This window comes from Maniola jurtina, chromosome 7, assembly GCF_905333055.1.
Source record: "Maniola jurtina chromosome 7, ilManJurt1.1, whole genome shotgun sequence".
In the NCBI taxonomy this organism is placed as follows: Eukaryota; Metazoa; Arthropoda; class Insecta; order Lepidoptera; family Nymphalidae; genus Maniola; species Maniola jurtina.
The window spans coordinates 6426842-6446170 of record NC_060035.1 but is presented as its reverse complement, the minus strand read 5'-3'; the positions used below and the strand labels follow the sequence as shown (position 1 = coordinate 6446170).

The following is a 19329-nucleotide window of genomic DNA, read 5'->3' as shown; positions in this document are numbered from 1 at the left end:
CAATGACAGCGATTTCTGCAAGGAAACTTGCAAATGGACACTCGGCAAAGTAGACAACAAGGAAAATGTTCCTATTGTTAGTAGGAAAAACAAATGATCTCTTTATTTAAATTAGGTATACCTGCGCACACGTGTTATCCGGAAATACGGCTTGAATTGATGACATTTTCGTGAAAGGAATTCCCGATTGGACTGAGATGGTATCCTTAGGAATTCTATTTATGAAATGGCTACATTTTATCCAGATATTGTGTTAAACTCTACCTATAGATGTTTCGTTCTCTTTAAGAAGAGAATTTTCTAGATTTATTTGCTTAGGAGATCAGCAAAAAACACAAAAGGACTTCAAAAACACTGAAGGCAGTAAATTACTTTTTTAGTCCTCTCATTAGTCTATATTTTTCAAACGAATGACAACAAATTAATAAATTAGATTAGGTTCATAGGTATTTATTTTGAATGTTACATTAGATATAAGATTTTTTAAAGATAAATAAAATCTATGTAGAATATAGCATTAGCATATCACTATTATCCTGCTTTGCGTTCACTATGCTGACCAATCAAAGACAATTAATAAAGAATGTAAAGGGATTTTAGACCGATGGCAGTGAGAGTATTGTAGCCTGTAGACATCTATTCTACATTCCTATATGAACACTCATCCTTACTTTCCACGACCTCATTTTATTACTAAGTAAGTCCCATCTTATTTTTGCTTGTCATCTAACCAACGTAATGCCTCCTTCAATATAAATTACTGCCACGTTAAGTTAAAGTTAGCTGTGTCATGTTTTTTCATCAATCATTAATATAAGTTGGAAATGGTTGAAAATTTAATTTTAAAAAACTACTTACATCCTACCATTAAGTAAGTACCATTAAGTAAGGAAAGAGGTTACGACTGAGGCAATGAGGAATACGACGCAGAAACGCCTCTCCGGAAGCTTTACATCATCAGTGACTAGACCATCTTGCGAGTTACCTATTCAGCAATAAGTAAACAAGCCCCTATTTTTGCATGTCATGGACATCAGCAGTAATGTAATATTCCATAAATTGACTTTCATGTTAATAAAAACTAGCTGTATCATCTTACATCATCATTGATGTAAACAGATGAGTATTATTAGATATTTTCAGTCAATCAAACTTTTAAGATAATTCATTTATGTTTGGCACTTCAGTTTCGCGACTCCTTGCGCTATGTTGATCGGTATCTTTATTTCTTGTTTGATTCTAGTTCCTGATTTGATTACGCTTCGAGTAAGGTTCTTTTTAAGGCCCCGGGCCTTTTTTAACTTTCTTTTCAGGGTCACAGCTAGCGATCCAGTTTCATAGGCATAGATAAAATAGTCAACTGTCAGGACGTTTTAAAAATATTTATTTTTCTCCATCTATGATTTATTTATACATGCATACTGAAACTGTAAGTGGTCGTATTTTGAAAATTGGAATCGAAGGAAGCTTTATTATTGATATATACTTACTAGTCAATGTTACTCCATAGTGAAATATGAACCGATTTCAAGAATTCATTTTTCATTGCAAAGTTTGTTATATTAAATTAGTTTTATTCAAATTTTGAATTATTGGAGAACGGAACTGCTCAACGAATAACTAGGACTTAAATACCTTTCAGTAAATCTTTTCAATTTGAAATACATGGACCTTAATTGAATTATCCTCACGCGCGTGTTAATATCACATAATCTCATTACTACCAATTAATTACAGTAATTATATTGAACACTAGATTCAATATAATTTCATTAAAATATTATAGTACGGAAAGCGGAAAAATTAATTATTGAAATAGTAGGTTAATTTAAATAATATCCTTCAAAATTAAACCCTTAACAGGTAAATCTGGTAATCATAAATTAGATGATTCCCACGCGACTTCGTCCGCATGGACTTAACATTTTCAAAATATTTCGTGAGTAGGTACTCTGGTTTTCTCGGTTCGAAAGCTTTCTGTCTCCGGGATGCAAGCTATTCCTGTTGCAGATTTCGTCAAAAAGGTAACAATAGATGGGTGGAGAAAAGGAAACATATCTACAGACAGACATATCTACACACATTCGGATTTATAAAATTAGATAGGTATTATTATAAGTTTTAAGTAATATTTTTTAGTATACAATAAAATATTTATTCATGTAATAAGTGCTTTTGAATCGTCAAAATAATTTACCACTGGCTCGGAATGCTACCGAGAAGAACCAACAAGAAACTCCGCGGTTGCTCTTTTCAATTGTTCAATTTACAATAATATTCCATACTATACAAGCAATTGCAGCCCCGCGCATTGCATTTTTATACATAATACCTAGATGTTTATTTCGGTACATATTTATATCGATCATACGTTTGCGCCATTGTTGCTTAGCTGAGCTGACATAAAAGGTAAACAAATTCAGGAGGTTTCTCGCAGAAGTGAGCCCTGAATATAATTTCATCGCTGCACCGCATGCTTTTTCACATATACCTATCACGGATGCATTATTTGTTTACACTTTGCACTTTGCAGAGCTATCACTTATGTATTTTCGAGAGGAGAAAATATTTTGTTTTCTTTTTATCAAAAGTAAGTAAATATGGTTAGCTAATATTTTAGTTTCCCCGAAAAAAATCCGACCATTACGTGAATATTAGAAAGGGGCACGATTCTTATCAATGAAGAATACGATGCAGGGAGAGATGGAAATATAGATAGACTACAGGAAGAAATTACAAATAATAAAAGAAAATATCTGGGAATATATACGCCAGAATCATGGGTTTAAACTGTAAACTTTGTATTGACAATTGCAAGGTATTTAGGTATATTGCGAGTGAAGACATTTCAGAAGATTGCAATAAAAGCAAACAGAAATTGCAGAAACTCGACCAAGACTGGATATTTCTGTTTTACTTCACATCAAAGAGGAGCTAGTTTACCGAGAAAATTGATTTTGTTTATGACTTTTCTAATAAAATGACTTTTCTATGAATAGCTGTATTATTTAATAAAGTTGAAAACTAAAATCCAACTGCGATGAAATATTATAGTAAAATTGTTTTTCTGTCGCTTGGTATATTTTAATGGTGTAGTACAATTATATTTATGAACTCAGAATTTTCTCCTCTTTTACTCGAAAAAGTAGCAAAAAAAAAAAATTTTTGGAGACCCTCACTTTTTTCATGTACCTAACATCCCAATGGTCAATTTTTTTCCGTATAAAATGTGGCCTATGTCACCCGGACCTTTACGACGAATCGATTGACACCTCTTTCATCAAAATCGGCACAGTAGTTTAGGCGCTACGGTGGAACACACAGAATCTGGATACAAACATACACACATACATACATAGACTGCTAAAATCATAACCCTTCCTTTTGGCTTTGCCGCAGTCGGGTAAAAATTGCGAAAGTGTGTTTGTTTGTCGTTTAATCACATATCCGAGCACTGGAGCGACGTGCTTTTTACATGGTTATACTTTAAGGCCTGAAGAGGGACTTTTTGCCCCGGAAAATCAAAGTTTCCTCAGGATTTAAAAACCTGAATCCACGTGGATGAAGTCGCGGGCATTTCCAATAAAATAAATAAATAATAAATAGTAGTTGACGGCAACAGACAGTTTTGCATTTTAGTATAATTGTCCTATTGAAATTAAGACAAAACTCTTCGATTTTGATAAAACGTAGCATTGTATGGAATCTGACAATAATAGGTTTGATTACGGCTTGATTGGTTCAGCATACCACAACGCTTTACCAGTATTATTATTGAGTATCAGAGAAATTATATGTAATATTATATTAAATAATAATAGGTATGGTTCAAGATAGTATAAATTTATAGGTATAGGTATAGTAATAGGTTTCAAAATTCCTTTACATTTTGCGAACGAAGTTAAAATGTTTATGCTCCAGATAAACTTAAATGTATTTATTATGAAAAATAAAAATACAGCTGCAATCGTTACAGGTTCAGTAAATCGCAAATAAAATAATAATATGTCGTTATTAGTTTATTGCGGATAAAAACATTCAGTTAAATTATTTTTATAACGTGTAAAAATCCATTAGTATTCATTGTACCTACGCTAGAATAACAACATTAAATTACAAGTGCTAGCAAAGCTTCTGTGTAAAGCGGTAAAAATATACTATCTTCAGTGATAAAAGTGGAAGTACTTCTTGTGATTTTCATTTTATTCAACTTTTGCAGCAAATATTTTTAAGTTTTCGGTGCTGGTGTTAAAGTCGATTTCGCATTGCTCCCCGAACTGTTTGTACGGAACCTGGTATAAGCACTCCCAGCCTGCCTTGTCTGCGGATCGCTGTGCGGACTCACTTGTGAATATTCCGCCTGTGACACTCATGCCTTCTTCTTTTGCAAGGAGCATTCTGAAAAGTGTGTTATAATAAGAATAGAAAACATAAAGCTATCGATCTCAATATATTATAGAAATCCTGACTCACTCAATTGATGACTGACCCATGAACGTCCAGTCGAAACTTTTAGACCTACCTAAAAAGCTGAAATTTCGATCAGAGTTTTCTTTTCTAATAATCATCATCATCATCATCAACTGTTAGACGACTATTGCTGGACATAAGCATCACACGCCACGGTCTTGCGCCGCCTGAATTCAGCGGCTACCAGAGACTCATTTGATGCCTTGCGCTTTGCGGTGCAAGGTCATCATTTTAGCACATCCACTTTATAATGAGACAAGGAGTAGTCGCTATTTCCAATATAATCAGAGGCCCCCAGCTGTATATTATAATCAGTAAACTAAAGACGTCACAATCCTAAGAGTTCTTCCTTAGCCTAGAATTGTACGATGAAGTTTGTACTCCAGTGTTATTGTGCCAGTTCCATAGAAAACTCACCTAAGAGCATAGCTGGCCATTGTTTCCGGAACTGGAACGTGTGTAGTCTTTATAATGAAACTCTAGCGTTAGCGAGGTGGTAGTAAGACAGCTGTTATTCTGCAACTGTCGCAGTCTACGAAGTACTTTCACGGTAACCAAAATGTAGTGCAAATGAAGCCATATTTGTGAAGTCTAGGGTATACGAGGAGGAGATAAAGCAGCGATAGCCTTGTGGTTAGGACAGAGTTATGTCTTCTACAGCTACTAGTGTTATATCACTTGCTTTAACGGTGAAAGATAACATCGTGAGTAAACCTGTATATTTGAGAGTTCTTCGCAATGTTTACATAGTTCTGTAAATACACACTTGCCCATCGTGATGGATTATAGCCTACACTCTTCTCATTCTGAAGTGAGATCCATACTCAGCGGTGGGCTTGCAATGGGTTGCAATGATGGTGTATACCTATTGTAATTCCAAAATTATTTATTTAAATAAAATATATTAATAGTGCGATGGAAAGTTACGGATCGCGGCGATCTCTCTTGAATATAATGGCTCATTTTTCAAAACAAAGTGGTTCACGTAGATAGTTTTCATACTTACCTACACTTTAGCAGCTCAACGGCTACGCCAAGGCCCCTGTATTCCGGAGTAACAGACAGGCCTGCTCCCATGAGATATTTACTCACGTCGTACTTGTCGTATATCGCAGTCACTTTCATAGTCTCGCTAAACATGCGGAGCGACAACAGACCCGCCTTTGTTTTAGGCTATTGTAACAGAAATGGGCCATGTTACTTTAAAGGCTCCTTTGTTTAGGCATTATTTTTACTACAATTTAAATACTAAGAGGAATCTAATATTATTATAATCTGATTAGCAGTTTTACTTGCAGTCGTTTTTTACGTGGTTAAGACATGGACCTCCTATTTAGGAGGTCCAGGATTCAAACCCGGAAACGCGCCTCTAATTTTTCAGAGCTGTATGCATTTTAAGCAATTAAATATTATTTGCTTTAACGGTGAAGGGAAACACCGTGAGGAAACCTGCATGCTTGAGAGTTCTTCAGTGCCAGTGCCCACCTTCATCATTAAGATGTTCTTATAAAATCTTACATACTTATTCATTGTCATGCAAACCACAGGTGTCAACTTATCAACTCACAACAACAACAAGAACAATTGGAAGTAGCCAAAAATGAGCTACCGATTTCGGCGAAATGACAACATACGAACCAACAACCCTACGGTCAAAAATAAGGGCTTTTAAAATCTTAAAAATTACCTATGCTGTTTCATCCTTACCGGGTTGTGATCAACAAAGTGATTTTTCTCCTGCGGCATGCACATATTGACACCTACAAGGATGCGATCATTTCCATCGCCATCAGACAGGAAGCATGCCAAACTCATTTTCCAATTAATAATAGACTTCAATAGCACCCGATATTCTTCGATTGCCTGTGGATCCTGTGCAGTACCTGGAATTTCGAAGATCAATTAATTTATTATCACTGAATCTGTGTTAATATTCCATGACGGAGCACCCTCAGGGAATTAAATTGTTGGACTGATTTCCGTATTAAATTTGAGAACATAATTAATTCCGAAAGTGCAAAATTCCCACTGGAATATCATTATATTCATCAAACTAGCTGTGCCCGCGACTTCGTTCGCGTGGAATCAGCGCGCTTTATATAGCCACGGACGCTCAGGCGCGAGGCGTGTAGTACGTACTCTGTACGTTAAAAATGTTCGCCGTGATTCTTTAAATTGACATAACTTTTTTATTTATGAACCGATTGACATGAAATAAACAGAAGCTTACTACAATATATTAGTGAAAACCGTATCTAAATCGAATAAGCCGTTTCTGATATTAGCGTGCACAAACACACAGACAAACAGACAAACAGACAAAAAAAATAATTGATTACAATTTCGGGTTCGGCATCGATGTAATCCTGCTCCTTTTTTTATATACATATTTCCATTGTACAGACACCACTTTTCTACAATTTTATTATATGTATAGATGTAGGATTATGGGCTTCTGACCGGAATCTAGTAGTAAATCTCAGCTTCACAGCTGTAATAGTTTATTTTAAAAGTGGCTGTGACCGCATAGAGAACAGACGGACAAGCGGATAGATTGACTGGACGAAACTGTAAGGGTTCCATGTTTTACTACGGATCTCTAAATACGCGTGATTATAGGTTTCGACAGCGCTGACCTCCGCTAATAATCATGAGCATTTCTTCAATCTGCCTGATGCGGATGGATCAATTTCTATTGACATCTTGCTCCGACTTATTTATATTATGCCAACTCGTGGAAATATTTCGGCGTTTAGTCCGCCAAACTAATTTTTTTCGTCAGCCGTTTGACTTTGTCTATTGAACTTTGATAACCTTTGAAAAGTTATAGAATAGTAAAAAAATTCAAGGTTGTTGCACTTTATTTTATTGCTTAAACTTATTATTGGTAACTAGTACAATAAAAAAATTTAACTCTGTCCCTCCCGCTGATAGCCAGATGGACGGCCAGACAGATAGCGGAGGTTTAGTAAAAGGGTCCCTTTAGCACCCTTCGAGTACGGAACCCTAAAACGAGTTTTTTTTGTTTATAACTGGTTTATATTTTTTTTATTATAGCTGTGTTATAAAGGCCACATATCTGGAAAATATATTGAAGAAATTTTCTCACTACACTCAAGTAGTCCTGTGTATACTGCATTCGACCCTCGATCCAACGTCCAAGCGAGAGCCTCTTGAGATGTTGGTCAAGACCCTTCTCTCTAGTACAAGCCCATTGACCGAAACATCTTTAAGCACAATGACATATTTTGTGTGAGGAATTTATTCAATTAATATTCCCTTTTAAGCTTTTACAAGTACAAATTCATATAAAAATCGTAAGCCTTTGCAATAAGTATGATAAATCACTGCCATAAGTGCCTCTTAACACTTTCAGGATTTGTATGTACCATTCGTGGTAGAGTGATTGATATATTCGGATCGTAATCCATTGGAAATACTTTCTTTTCCTGTAATAAAAAGTACCATAATATATGTTTTCTTGACAGACACGACGGACGGACGGACAGACAGACAGAGAGACAGATAGATAGACATACAACAAAGTGATCCTATAAGGGTTCCGTTTTTCCTTTTGAGGAACAGAACCCTAAAATCTAACAACTTAAAGTTAATCAAGTAGTCTGCCTACTACATGACTGTGCCCATAAAACAAGAAAGTAACTTTTTGATATTCAAAGAGAGTTGTTTGCGTAAAGCAGACACTAAATTCTCTTTAATCCTTAAAGCCCGCTGGGTAACTATTAGCTCAGATGGGGTTGTTCGGGCTTACTGCCAGTGACCTCGGATCAGTGATGATACAATACATGTTTATGACCACAGCTGTGATTATTGCTTTAATGGTGCAGTGAATAAAATGAAATCAGACAGAATTACATTACTATCAGAAAAAGTTTGGCTTTTACGTCGTTTTATTTGGATTGGTTTTCGTATATATAATCCTTGAAACCCGCTTGGTAAGTATTAGTTCAGATGGAGTGATCAGTGATGATACAATACATGATTTTTACCACAGCAATGATTATTGCTTTAATTTGTAATGTATAAAATAAAATCAGACAGAATTACATTATTATCAGAAAAAGCTTGGCTTTAAAACAGTTTTATTTGGATTGGATTTCTTTAAGGTCTTCGCATATATTACACAGACTCAACGCCGTCTCCGCTTCGACTCGACTTATAATAAAGAATGGAAATACGTGTATTTTACGATGGAATTTTCAACATTTAATTGAAAGTAGTGTACGAGGTACAAGTACACTTATGGCCGCTTTTGATGCATTCAGTGACGTCATGTTCTTCACTAGTGACCTTTGGAGTAATCGCTTAGTCGACGATTCATTGATGCTGAACCGAAAATTGTAGTTGGAACGGTGTTGGATTGGTGCCGAGTCGATATAATGTGCAAAGTCCAAACGATGCCCGTGGAACAATAAAATGCGAGATACACATAAACCTCTGCAGTTTAGAAGTCTCCTTTATAAAATCACGTTAAACGAACACTTTATGTCCTCTTATTCCCACAATTTTTCACGCTCGTGTGAAGAGCAAGAATGATAAAACAGGGCAGGTTATTTGCGCCAACATAATTGGTCGGAGGGAGTTCTTAGCGAATTTTCTTAACGACTTGGTATTTTCTTGCGTGAAACTCCGACATCGTAAGATGGGATTTAGTTAATTGCAAAAAATCTTTACGTCCTGAAGAGGGTCGCGGCTTTGATTAATGTTCTACATCTGGTGTATGTGATGTCGTACATGGTGGAATTTTTGCTACAAAATGACCTGCCTTTAGAATTAAAATATACATGATTAGGGTTACTTCATTTAGTACACAGGTACTATAAGATAACTCGGACTAGGTGTAGGTGAATTTTTAATTTCTTTTAATTCAACATTATAAAGATATAATAAAGAAAAAAACGTTTTTTTTTTTAAGTTGATAGAGAATTTATTGAAGTTTAATAGAAAATAATTAATCAGAGGAGATCATATACCTACAGCCGTAAGAGCCAGAGCCACAAAGACCACTAAGTTTAGTACAGTATATTTTAACAGCATCAAGGAAGCCTTAAAAATGTGTCACCAAGATCACAGGTTTCTAGTTACTATGCAACTATTACACTATCTTAAACAAATATTCTGTAGAATGTTCTTTACACAGTATAATATATTTCCTCAGAAAAATTATATTTTTCATAAAAAAACAACAGGTTCAATAAACCAAATCCCGGCCTAAAATATTCTTTTAATAAAAGCTTACCAGCTGTGATCCACCAAACATCTTCCCGTATATAATTCCCCAGCATAAACTCCACGGCCTCGCTCCACAGAGCCTCTGGAATATCTTCTATTGCGAATGCCAATGTCCTTCCATCTTCAGCAATTCTGTCGAAACTGCCCCAAATCTTTGGATATTCCCGCGAAGTCATTCTTTTATATTGCGACCCCGCACGAAGCTTTTAAGCCTTTAAATTTGAAAAGCACTTGCGCTGTAGTAAAAGAATAAATTGAAACTGAAGTGTCTTTATAATGTGGGTTTGTAGAGATCTAAGTAAGTTTGTTTGTATATATTTATCAGCTACGTCGCAAAGGATCTTATTTCTTTATGTAGAAGGTGATTCAGTCGAGTTTTCTTATATAAAGTAGCTACATACATGTAAAAACTGAATCCACAACTTTATCAATTTTTATTTTATCTTAGCAAGGCCTGTATATTGCATACCTATTAGAAAAACCTGCAATTAAAAATATATTGGGTGTCTAATTTTTTTTTATCTAATTCAATATTATAAATGTGAAAGTTTGGATGTTTGTTGCTCCACCGATTTGCCTGAAAGGAATGAAATTGCATTATATCCATAATAATAAATTCCTACATACATACCTTTCTTCAAGAAAATAAAAGAGTTCTTTCCTGTTTTTAAAACCTAAGTAGGTATATTCACGCGGACGAATTCGCGGACATCATTTAGTTATAAATAATGAATGTCTATATAGTTAAGTAAATTCTCATAATTAGGTTTATAGGTAAATACTTGTATAGAATGTTTACTTGTTAAGCTATTCTTTACGTAAGCAAATAACTACTTGTCCATGGCCAGCTTTTCCTGAAAATGTACGCGTACATTTAGGTTTCTTAAAAACCATTTAATTTTTTCTTAGTATGGGTCTACATTATAGAGAAAACCTACATACGGAATCTGAAATCTACTGGTATGATATTTTATACAAGTATAACAGTCTGAAATATATAAGTAAAATTGACTTATAACACCCCTCTTTTTGGGTCGGGGGTTAACCCCCGACCCAAAAAGAGGGGTGTTATAAGTTTGACGTGTGTATCTGTCTGCGGCATCGTAGCTCCTAAACTAATGAACCGATTTTAATTTAGTTTTTTTGTTTGAACGGTGGCTTGATTGAGAGTGTTCTTAGCTATAATAAAAGAAAATCGGTTCAGCCGTTTGAAAGTTATCAGCTCTTTTCTAGTTACTGTAACCTTCACTTGTCGGGGGTGTTAGGTATAAATTTTTAATTTACACTTGTTTGCCTTTTATTTTGTATACTTTTTTATAAATGACGAGTACACAAGTACGTAGTAATATTTAATACCTATGGCAAAAATAAAGTGAAATTGAAATTGACTTGGTCAACATTTGGAATGTACAAAATATTAATAGCTTTTCGCAATAATGTTTGTTTTAGAATATATTGAAACCACCTGTATATTATCGAGAAATACAAAAAGGTCAATGCAGAGTATATTGTTATCCTTGTTAATAATCCTCGGATAGAATTGTGGTTATATCGGAGTACAATACTATTGTGTTACAGATTCAAACACGTACCGGCGCCTACCTTTGTTTACACTTGTGTTATTACGAAAACATAAAAACATTGCTGGGCCAAGACTTTCTCATTACAAGAGCCGAGAGCTGCTTTATTTAGGCATGTGTTTTACAAGTTGATTAAAATTTAATTTTAATGTAGATTTTGTAGAAAATAGTCATAGTATCTATAGCATACGTGCTATAGAGCCACAAGTTCTAAATGCAACGCATATTTAACCCCCCGACCCAAAAAGAGGGGTGTTATAAGTTTGACGTGTGTATCTGTGTATCTATCTGTATCTGTAGCTCCTAAACTAATGAACCGATTTTAATTTAGTTTTTTTGTTTGAAAGGTGGCTTGATCGAGAGTGTTCTTAGCTATAAGCTATAATCCAAGAAAATCGGTTCAACCGTTTGAAAGTTATCAGCTCTTTTCTAGTTACTGTAACCTTCACTTGTCGGGGGTGTTATAAATTTTTAATTTACACTTGTTCAAAATGCTAATAACGTCGCGAAACTCGCAGAGCGTGTCGTCGATTGCAACTTTGCGCCAAAGAATTGTAGATGACGTCGTCATCAGTAACAATCATATAAGATGACTTCAATCGGATTTTCAGTGCTCGCATTTTTTAGCATAATTCCCAAACTAACTAACTCGTCGGAGCACGACGAAGACACGTAAACTCTCTTCGCGTGTTTTATCACCTTAATAACGGGGAGGGTTTTGAGGAGTGTTTGATGATATCCACCCTCCATTTTCTACAGCCGCATCGCATGCCACCGAAAGCAACTTCACTCTCACCAACTGGGTGCCTAGCGCAGTTCAAATACCCATTGTGCCGTAACAAATTATCACACTATGTATCAAAGTATAGTCTGCTAAACCACCCATCTCAATTTTGTGGATACCGGGCTAAGGCTGTACTAACGTCCTAGCATCGAATAGCTAGCTATAGCTACCTATACCTTGGGCTATATTATCACATGCCAGCACGTCTGATTGCAGCCAAACTCTAGTCTATAAATAAAAAAATAAAAACTCAGTACCTGCCCTCAAAGTGAATGTTTTTCAGGTTCAGCGCACGGGTGCTGGAGCAGACGTGTGCGGTATTGGACAATCGACGCGTGGCGGCACTCTTGGTTTGCGGAGGAGGATCTGCCGCAGCCGCCATGGTCTCCACTGCCTCCCGCGCTGGCGTCCCGGTGCTGCGCGCATCGCCCTCCCACCTACATCTGTCTTATACCATTGCTAACGTGAGTATCCTAATCAACTCTGATTTCATTGTACCTGCTGGGCCTAATAATGTCATACCAGGATATTTGGGAAGGTACCGGTATAAGTACTTATAGGTACATTCAGTACCGGTAAGCGTAGTGTAAGATGACCTCCATTCCGTTAGACTGATCTGATGACCTGACGAAGGTAACAGGAAGTGGGTGGATGAGAAATGCGAAGGGCCGTGTTTGGTGGCGCGCTCTTGAAAATACCATGTTTAGCAGTGGATGCATACAGGCTGATGAATAAAATTGAATTCGGAAAGAGGGACCTAACTTTGATGGTCATTGCACCCTTCCACCGTTTCAAAGAACTTTTACAATGAGACCAACCCTTATTATCATGAAAAAAAGAGTTGATGTAACCCTTTTAGGTGACCGTTTGGGTTAAAAAATTAAGACCCTGTTTCTGAAACACCTTGTATAAGAGTCACATAGAATTTTATACAAACTATGCTAACTAGTAAGCGGTCTTATAACCTAAGTTATTTAAAAAAAATGTCTACCTAGTAAGAATTTTAAAAAGAGTTAAGTAAAAGTTGGTTTTTATAAGAAAATACATGCATATAAGAGCTAAGGAGTGTCTCTTGATAAATATTGCTTACGTAGGCTATCGAGACGAGGTCGAAGGCCCTTCAGACAGCTAGATGATCTTATTAAGTCTACTAAAAGAAGTGCTTTGTCAGGGAATCAGAATATTAAAAATCAACCATAACAATATCACTATTGTGCGAAGTCAACAGCAATATTTTTAACAAAACGAATCTTCTAATAGTTTAAGTACGTATTATTTTACGAAAAACACAACATACTAGCACGTAGGCAAAAGTTGCATTTAAATAAAAATATAACTTTAACAATCTTTAAAAAGAGTGTTAAATTTAACCCTAAAGAATTTCGTAACTGAAAGATGCGAACAGAGCCTTATTACTAAGCCTCCGCTGTCAGTCTGACTGTTTGTCAGCGGGGTTATCTTATAAACCGTAATAGCTAGAAAATTGAACTTTTATGTAATGGTACTACGGAACCTTCCATCTGCGAGTCCGACTTGTACTTGACCCGGTTTTTTACAATAAACTTTGTGTGGAAATATTTTCTACGCAACAAGCCTCGTAACTGTTTTGATTTCAATTTTTGATTTCACAACTAGCAAACAAGCAATAAAAATTGAAAGCATCGCATGCATAATCTCTTTGATCCTTTTTCAATACCGAAAACGTTTCCATTTTGAAATATTCCAATTTTCATTCATCGATAGCTGCTCGTATGTTCGGACAAAGAGTAAGTCAATAACAGTTATTTAAAAAAATCTTTGATCAAGTTTTGCGATTCAGTATAGTTTGCTTAAAAATTGCTTGTTGGTAAAATTCTAACGGATCGCAATTTTATGAAGTATGCTCGTAGGTGTCAAAATGTGCGTATAACCCCGCACCAGTAGGTATAGTCTGTGATGCTACGCGTACCTATATGCCACTCACCCAATCATACAAAGTCTTAACTTTTTTTAATACAATACACATTCTTTTTAAAATTCAGATACAAGTTTGCCCTTGACTGCAATCTCACCTGGTGGTAAGTGATGATGCAGTCTAAGATGGAAGCGGGCTAACCTGGAAGGGGTATGGCAGTTTTTATTAAACCCATACCCCTTTAGTTTCTACACGACATCGTACCAGAACGCTAAATCGCTTCGCTGCACGGCTTTGCCGGTAGAGTGGTAACTAGCCACGGCCGAAGCCTCCCCCCAGACTAGACCAGAGTTTTTAGAAATTATAAAAATTCCAAACCCATGCCGGAAATCGAACCCGAGACCTCCTATTAATACGACAACAGCGCTTACTACTGTGCCAGAGTCGTCGTCAAAATAAACGAGCTTTGCCTATCTGGAGTTTTATGATATTTATCTTTGGTGAATTCATATAACAACATTGCTGACGTGTGGTGGTAATTTATTATACCTTTCTACGTTCCGACATCACAATTGCTTCTGATTTCATACACATATATAAGTTCACCCTAAAATAAATAATGATCGTACTTTACTCTGCCAGTTGTTCCATTCAAGTATTGTAATAATAACAAACAAATCATTTGCAAATGCCTAATAAATGTGTAAAGACTATGTTAAAACGGAAGATTTGGTCTGGTTGGTTGGATGGTTTCAATATCTATAAAAATGTTGTTTGTAAATGGGTTTTATATATTAAGGAGGATAGAATAATGGCCGATTCAGTTTATACCTTGTACGGGCCGTGCCATGCCACAGCCATGCAATAATTATGGACCGGGCAAGAGCGTTGTACGGTCTACCATAAATTGCTTTATACAGTTTGTATGCAGAATAGTTTTGGTAGTACTCCATTCAATCACAGGCCCCATTTATACTTAACTAGAGGATGCCCGCGATTTTGTCCGCGTGGATTTAGGTTTTAAAGATCCCGTGGGAACTGTTTGATTCTCCGGGGTAAAAAGTTGCCTTTATCGATCACAGGGACGCCAGCTACTTCGGCACCAAATTTCACACAAATCGGTTAAGTAGATGGGTCTTTAGGAATCCCGCGGGAACTCTTTGATTTTCCGGGATAAAAAGTAGCCTATGTCCGTCCCTGGGATATAAGCTAACCCTGTACCAAATTCGTCAGAATTCGTTACACTGTTGGGCCGTGAAAAGGTGACAGACAGACAGACACACTTTCGCATTTATATAATAATTAAGTAAAATAATAATTAAGTAATTAAGTATTAAGTATGGATTGACCATCATAGTCATCAACCGATAGACGTCCACTGCTGGGCATGGGTCTCTTGTAGGCACTTCCACACGCCACGGTCTTGTACCGCTTGAATCCAGCCACTTCCTGCGACTCGTTCAATGTCTTTTATCCATCTATTGGGGGGGTCTGCCAAAACTGTACTTTCCGGTACGCCATTGTAGCCATTTAGGAGCTTAGGCTCCTAAATGGCTAGAATGGCGTACGGGAAACCAGTGGACCTTAGCGTCCACTGGTTTTCCGTACCAGGTACCCCGCTCATTGTCACTGCAGCTTCGCAACCCATTCAGCGATATCGGGTACATTGGATTTTCTCCGGATCTCTTCATTTCTTAAAATGACCATAACGGGTTAAAAAATAATATTGTACGTTGGTCGACCAAGCGTATATTTTGTTGTAGTTATACATGAATAGCTATATAGCATAAAATTATCTAACTGAATACAAATTCAATATTTTATTTCAAGCAGCTAAGAAAATAAAATAATCTCAGACGAACGGGTATATCCTAAGTACTATAAAACTTAATGCGTTTTAACTCGTAAAATAATACGGATTATCTGGGTGCATCGCAAACTGGGGCGGATTTTGCTATGTTTTACCGCATTTCTCTCAGTTCATAAAAGTATTATATTAAGATATGCTACGTTCATAATATTACATTTTCTATCCACCAAAGGTTTCGACCGCGTCGCAGCAAAATGATGGTCATTTATAATCCACTTTAACAACGATTACAACGCGACGTGAACTAATAATGGCGTCCGTGCAGTAAAAACTTTTCATATTTCCTCAGGAATTGCTGCCTCTGGAGATACGATTGGAGATAACCGCTAGGGAAACATTACACGCACTCAGGTTTGTCAGATTCTTAGATTTAACTACCAGCTTAATTACCAATAACCCTCTTAATTTTCCACTAGAATTTAACTTATATTTTTATTAATTACTTTAAAGCAGGGGTTCCCAACCTTTTTTTGTCTACTGCCCACTTTAAGAATAAATTATTTTTTAACGCCCCCCTTACTTAAAAACCGCTAAGTACTTATAACTGATTATTGAAACGCAAATTTATAGTATTCGGACAGAGTATCTTTTATTGAAAATAAAACAAACATAGTCAATTCTTATATAAAAACTAATGTGAAGGTTGAATCTGATGCTGTTCAATAAGTTTGTTGATATCAGGTTCCAATTTACTCAAAAACAGCCGCAAGTCGCCACGTTCGGTAACACGCAAACGATTTCTCTTTTTAGTAAACAGCGTTGCCACAGCACTAAATCCACGTTCACACAAATATGACGATGGGAATGCTATCAAAAATCGTTGAACAATTGACAACAATCCAGGGTACAATTGCGGGATCGGTTTTTGTAGCCAAAATTCTTGATATCCATTTTTGAATTTGATTTTTATTTCTTCGTATGTTGTCAATTCCGGCTGAGGCTCAGTCGGTGTCTAAGAGTCTTCCTAGCTAGGTAGATGAAATTATAAATCGACCCCAAAGCCCTACACAATGCCCCTTTTTTTTTTTCCCTGGGTCTCTTACCGCCCCCCTTTAGGCCTGCAGCGCCCACAAGGGGGCGTTATCGCCCACGTTGGGAAAGACTGCTTTAAAGTAACTTGTGACTAGCTGAAACATTTATGAAATGATCCCTGATTGAAAGCAGTCAACGTCTTCTTTAGATTTTTCTGCTTATTATCTCTATCGTTTTGAGGTACTTACTCATGCTAATCGTAGCAGGGAATTAATGGACTGTTATATTTTGTAATGACAGTAAGCAAAATAACGATATAAAGAGATCCAAATTATTTAATTTCATATAGATACCTATAGGCTGAGAAGAGAAATGTAGTAGGAAGCTTCACTTGAATGACCTCAATGGTCTGATAATAATGATCACGCAGTAGTTACATTGTTTATAAAATTTGATGTTTCATTTATCTTTGATCACTGACCAAGTGATATCACTTGCTTTGAGTGAAGGAAAACACCGTGAGGAAACCTGTATGCCTAAGTGTACATTATGTTCACAAAGGTGTATGAAGTCTACCAATTTGTATTTGGCCAGTCTGGTACATGTAATGGCCAGACCCCTTCTCGTTCTGAGACTAAGGCCATTCCCCGTAGTAGCTGGCAATAACGTTGATGATATTTCAAAATTATCATTTATTTTATGTAGAAAGGACACAATGGTATGATAAAACCAATCCTATATGCGAACATTTCATTCAGCAGAGCCACCCTCCTGCACACTCATTGGCATACATTTACTTTGCTTGCCGAGGAAGATCTATATACAACGCTATCTCTAAGGAAGGATCTGTCTTCAATTCTCACCACTCAACCACTTAATCCTAAATGGCTTTCGCTTCCAACGAAATACACTCGCCGTGCTCTTTTCAGGTAACTCACTAAATCTCCTAACCTTTCCCATTTTGTAAAATATATGTGATTCAAAAATCGGGAATAGCTGGATCGATGTATTCTGGTTGCTGAGGGTCTGATTTTCCAAGGTTTTTGGGATAATTATGTGGAGGGTCCCAGATCCTTCAGACATTAAAATCAGTTGCTACTGGTTGAAAACAGGACCCATAACTGAACATGCTCTCCAAGCACTGATAAAGGTAGCCTTTAAATTTCTTAAATGGGTCAGCCATCTAGATACTGACTGATGACTGACTGTATCTTTTTCGGAACTAGACCACATAACCCTCGTAGACATATAAAATCAAAAATGTCAGCAAATTCATTATTGAGATTAAAATACTGAACAATTATATATTTTGTAATTCTACATCATTCAGTCATTATCTTATGTATAAATATAAATGACTCGGCCTATGCGTAATTCTACGCGTATGTTTTTAATAGATACTGATTAAAAATTTTGTTTTACAGACGCCTTGCAGAAGTATCGAGACTAACCCGAGGTGTCATCGTCTTGATATGTGATATACATTACGCTAAACATGTGATGGATGAAGCTAAACGTCTGAACATGCTCGAAGGACATTTTTTCTGGCTATGGATTGACGCTTCTAGCGAGTTTGATGTCTTCCATAATATTGGCAACAGATCACATTTTGCACAAGTGAATAATCAAGAACTTGATAGTTTTAGAAATAAGGACAGTGCAATAAAATATGATATTGATGACTTTGAGCGCAGGAAACGGGATGATGCAGACAATAATTCGATAGAGAAGGGAAAATTTGTTGACATGACAAGAAAGTTAAGTCAGTTTCCCAGTAAAAATGTTAGTAAAGAAAATCGCACTTCTGTAAAAAATAGTTCAAGAAATTCGACTTTTCGTAATAATGATAGTAGTATAAATAAATTTGAAACGCACATAAATAATAAATTATTATATGTAAATTTTAGTCGTTCGTTTAATAGTAGTCGAAACATTAGTGAAGAAAACGTAAGGAACTATAATGTAAATAACAAAGGCGTTGAAACTTCTAAAATCGAAAACAATTCAATTGAGAAGGAAAGTAAATCTTCTCTTGATAGAAATAATAGTAGACGTACTAGTTCTAGCAAACTGAAAAATGAATCTTTTAATAAATATGTAAATAGCATAAGTGCAAATGAATTGTATGAAAGCAGAGATATGGTAATGGAAGAAAGAATTACAAGTAGTGTGGATAACGAAGACCTTAGAGATAAATTATTTTTTTCAAGTGATATTAGCGATTTCATGATGAATCCCACGGTGCATACTCCTATGATGAATAAAGTTAGAGATAAAATTGAGGATCGATTAGATCGGTTAATGATGAATCAAGATGATGAACCGATAAGTGATGTAAAAAGTAACGTGTCTTTAATATTTGATTCTCTGCCTGTTGGGCTACTGGCATTATACCCTCAACCTATGAAAATTGGTGAGTATAGTTATGAAATAATTATACTTTATTATTGTTTCAACTATGTTGGATTTAACAATTTAAAAACTGCATGTTTTTGTTTGACCATAC

At 36.1% G+C, this 19329-nt stretch overlaps 2 protein-coding genes across 5 annotated transcripts in view; one reads left to right on the top strand and one right to left on the bottom strand.

Annotated features, from left to right (window-relative positions):
• LOC123867144 overlaps positions 1-19329 on the top strand; it is a 119277-nt gene that overhangs the window by 81283 nt on the left and 18665 nt on the right. For 3 of the 4 annotated variants that reach the window (XM_045909027.1, XM_045909024.1, XM_045909025.1), the window contains 4 exons: positions 12371-12551; positions 16141-16202; positions 17582-17752; positions 18248-19236. In XM_045909027.1, coding sequence (XP_045764983.1) covers positions 12371-12551; positions 16141-16202; positions 17582-17752; positions 18248-19236 — 1403 coding nt within the window. The remainder of the gene's footprint in view (positions 1-12370; positions 12552-16140; positions 16203-17581; positions 17753-18247; positions 19237-19329) is intronic. The other variant, XM_045909026.1, reaches the window with a different exon arrangement.
• Positions 4007-10012, bottom strand: LOC123867147. Its single transcript, XM_045909033.1, has 4 exons — positions 9731-10012; positions 6178-6353; positions 5477-5643; positions 4007-4398 (listed from the first exon to the last, which is right to left on the bottom strand). The coding sequence occupies exons 1-4, from the start codon at positions 9897-9899 to the stop codon at positions 4203-4205; spliced, it is 708 nt and encodes a 235-aa protein (XP_045764989.1). The 5' UTR covers positions 9900-10012; the 3' UTR covers positions 4007-4202.

Coding starts and splice junctions, on each gene's coding strand:
- LOC123867147 (XM_045909033.1), bottom strand. CDS start 9,899: ATGACTTCGCGGGAATATCCAAAGATTTGGGGCAGTTTCGACAGAATT. Junction 6,354..9,730: donor TGTTTGGTGGATCACAGCTG/GTAAGCTTTTAT, acceptor TCGAAATTCCAG/GTACTGCACAGGATCCACAG. Junction 5,644..6,177: donor ACTTTGTTGATCACAACCCG/GTAAGGATGAAA, acceptor CTGTTACAATAG/CCTAAAACAAAGGCGGGTCT.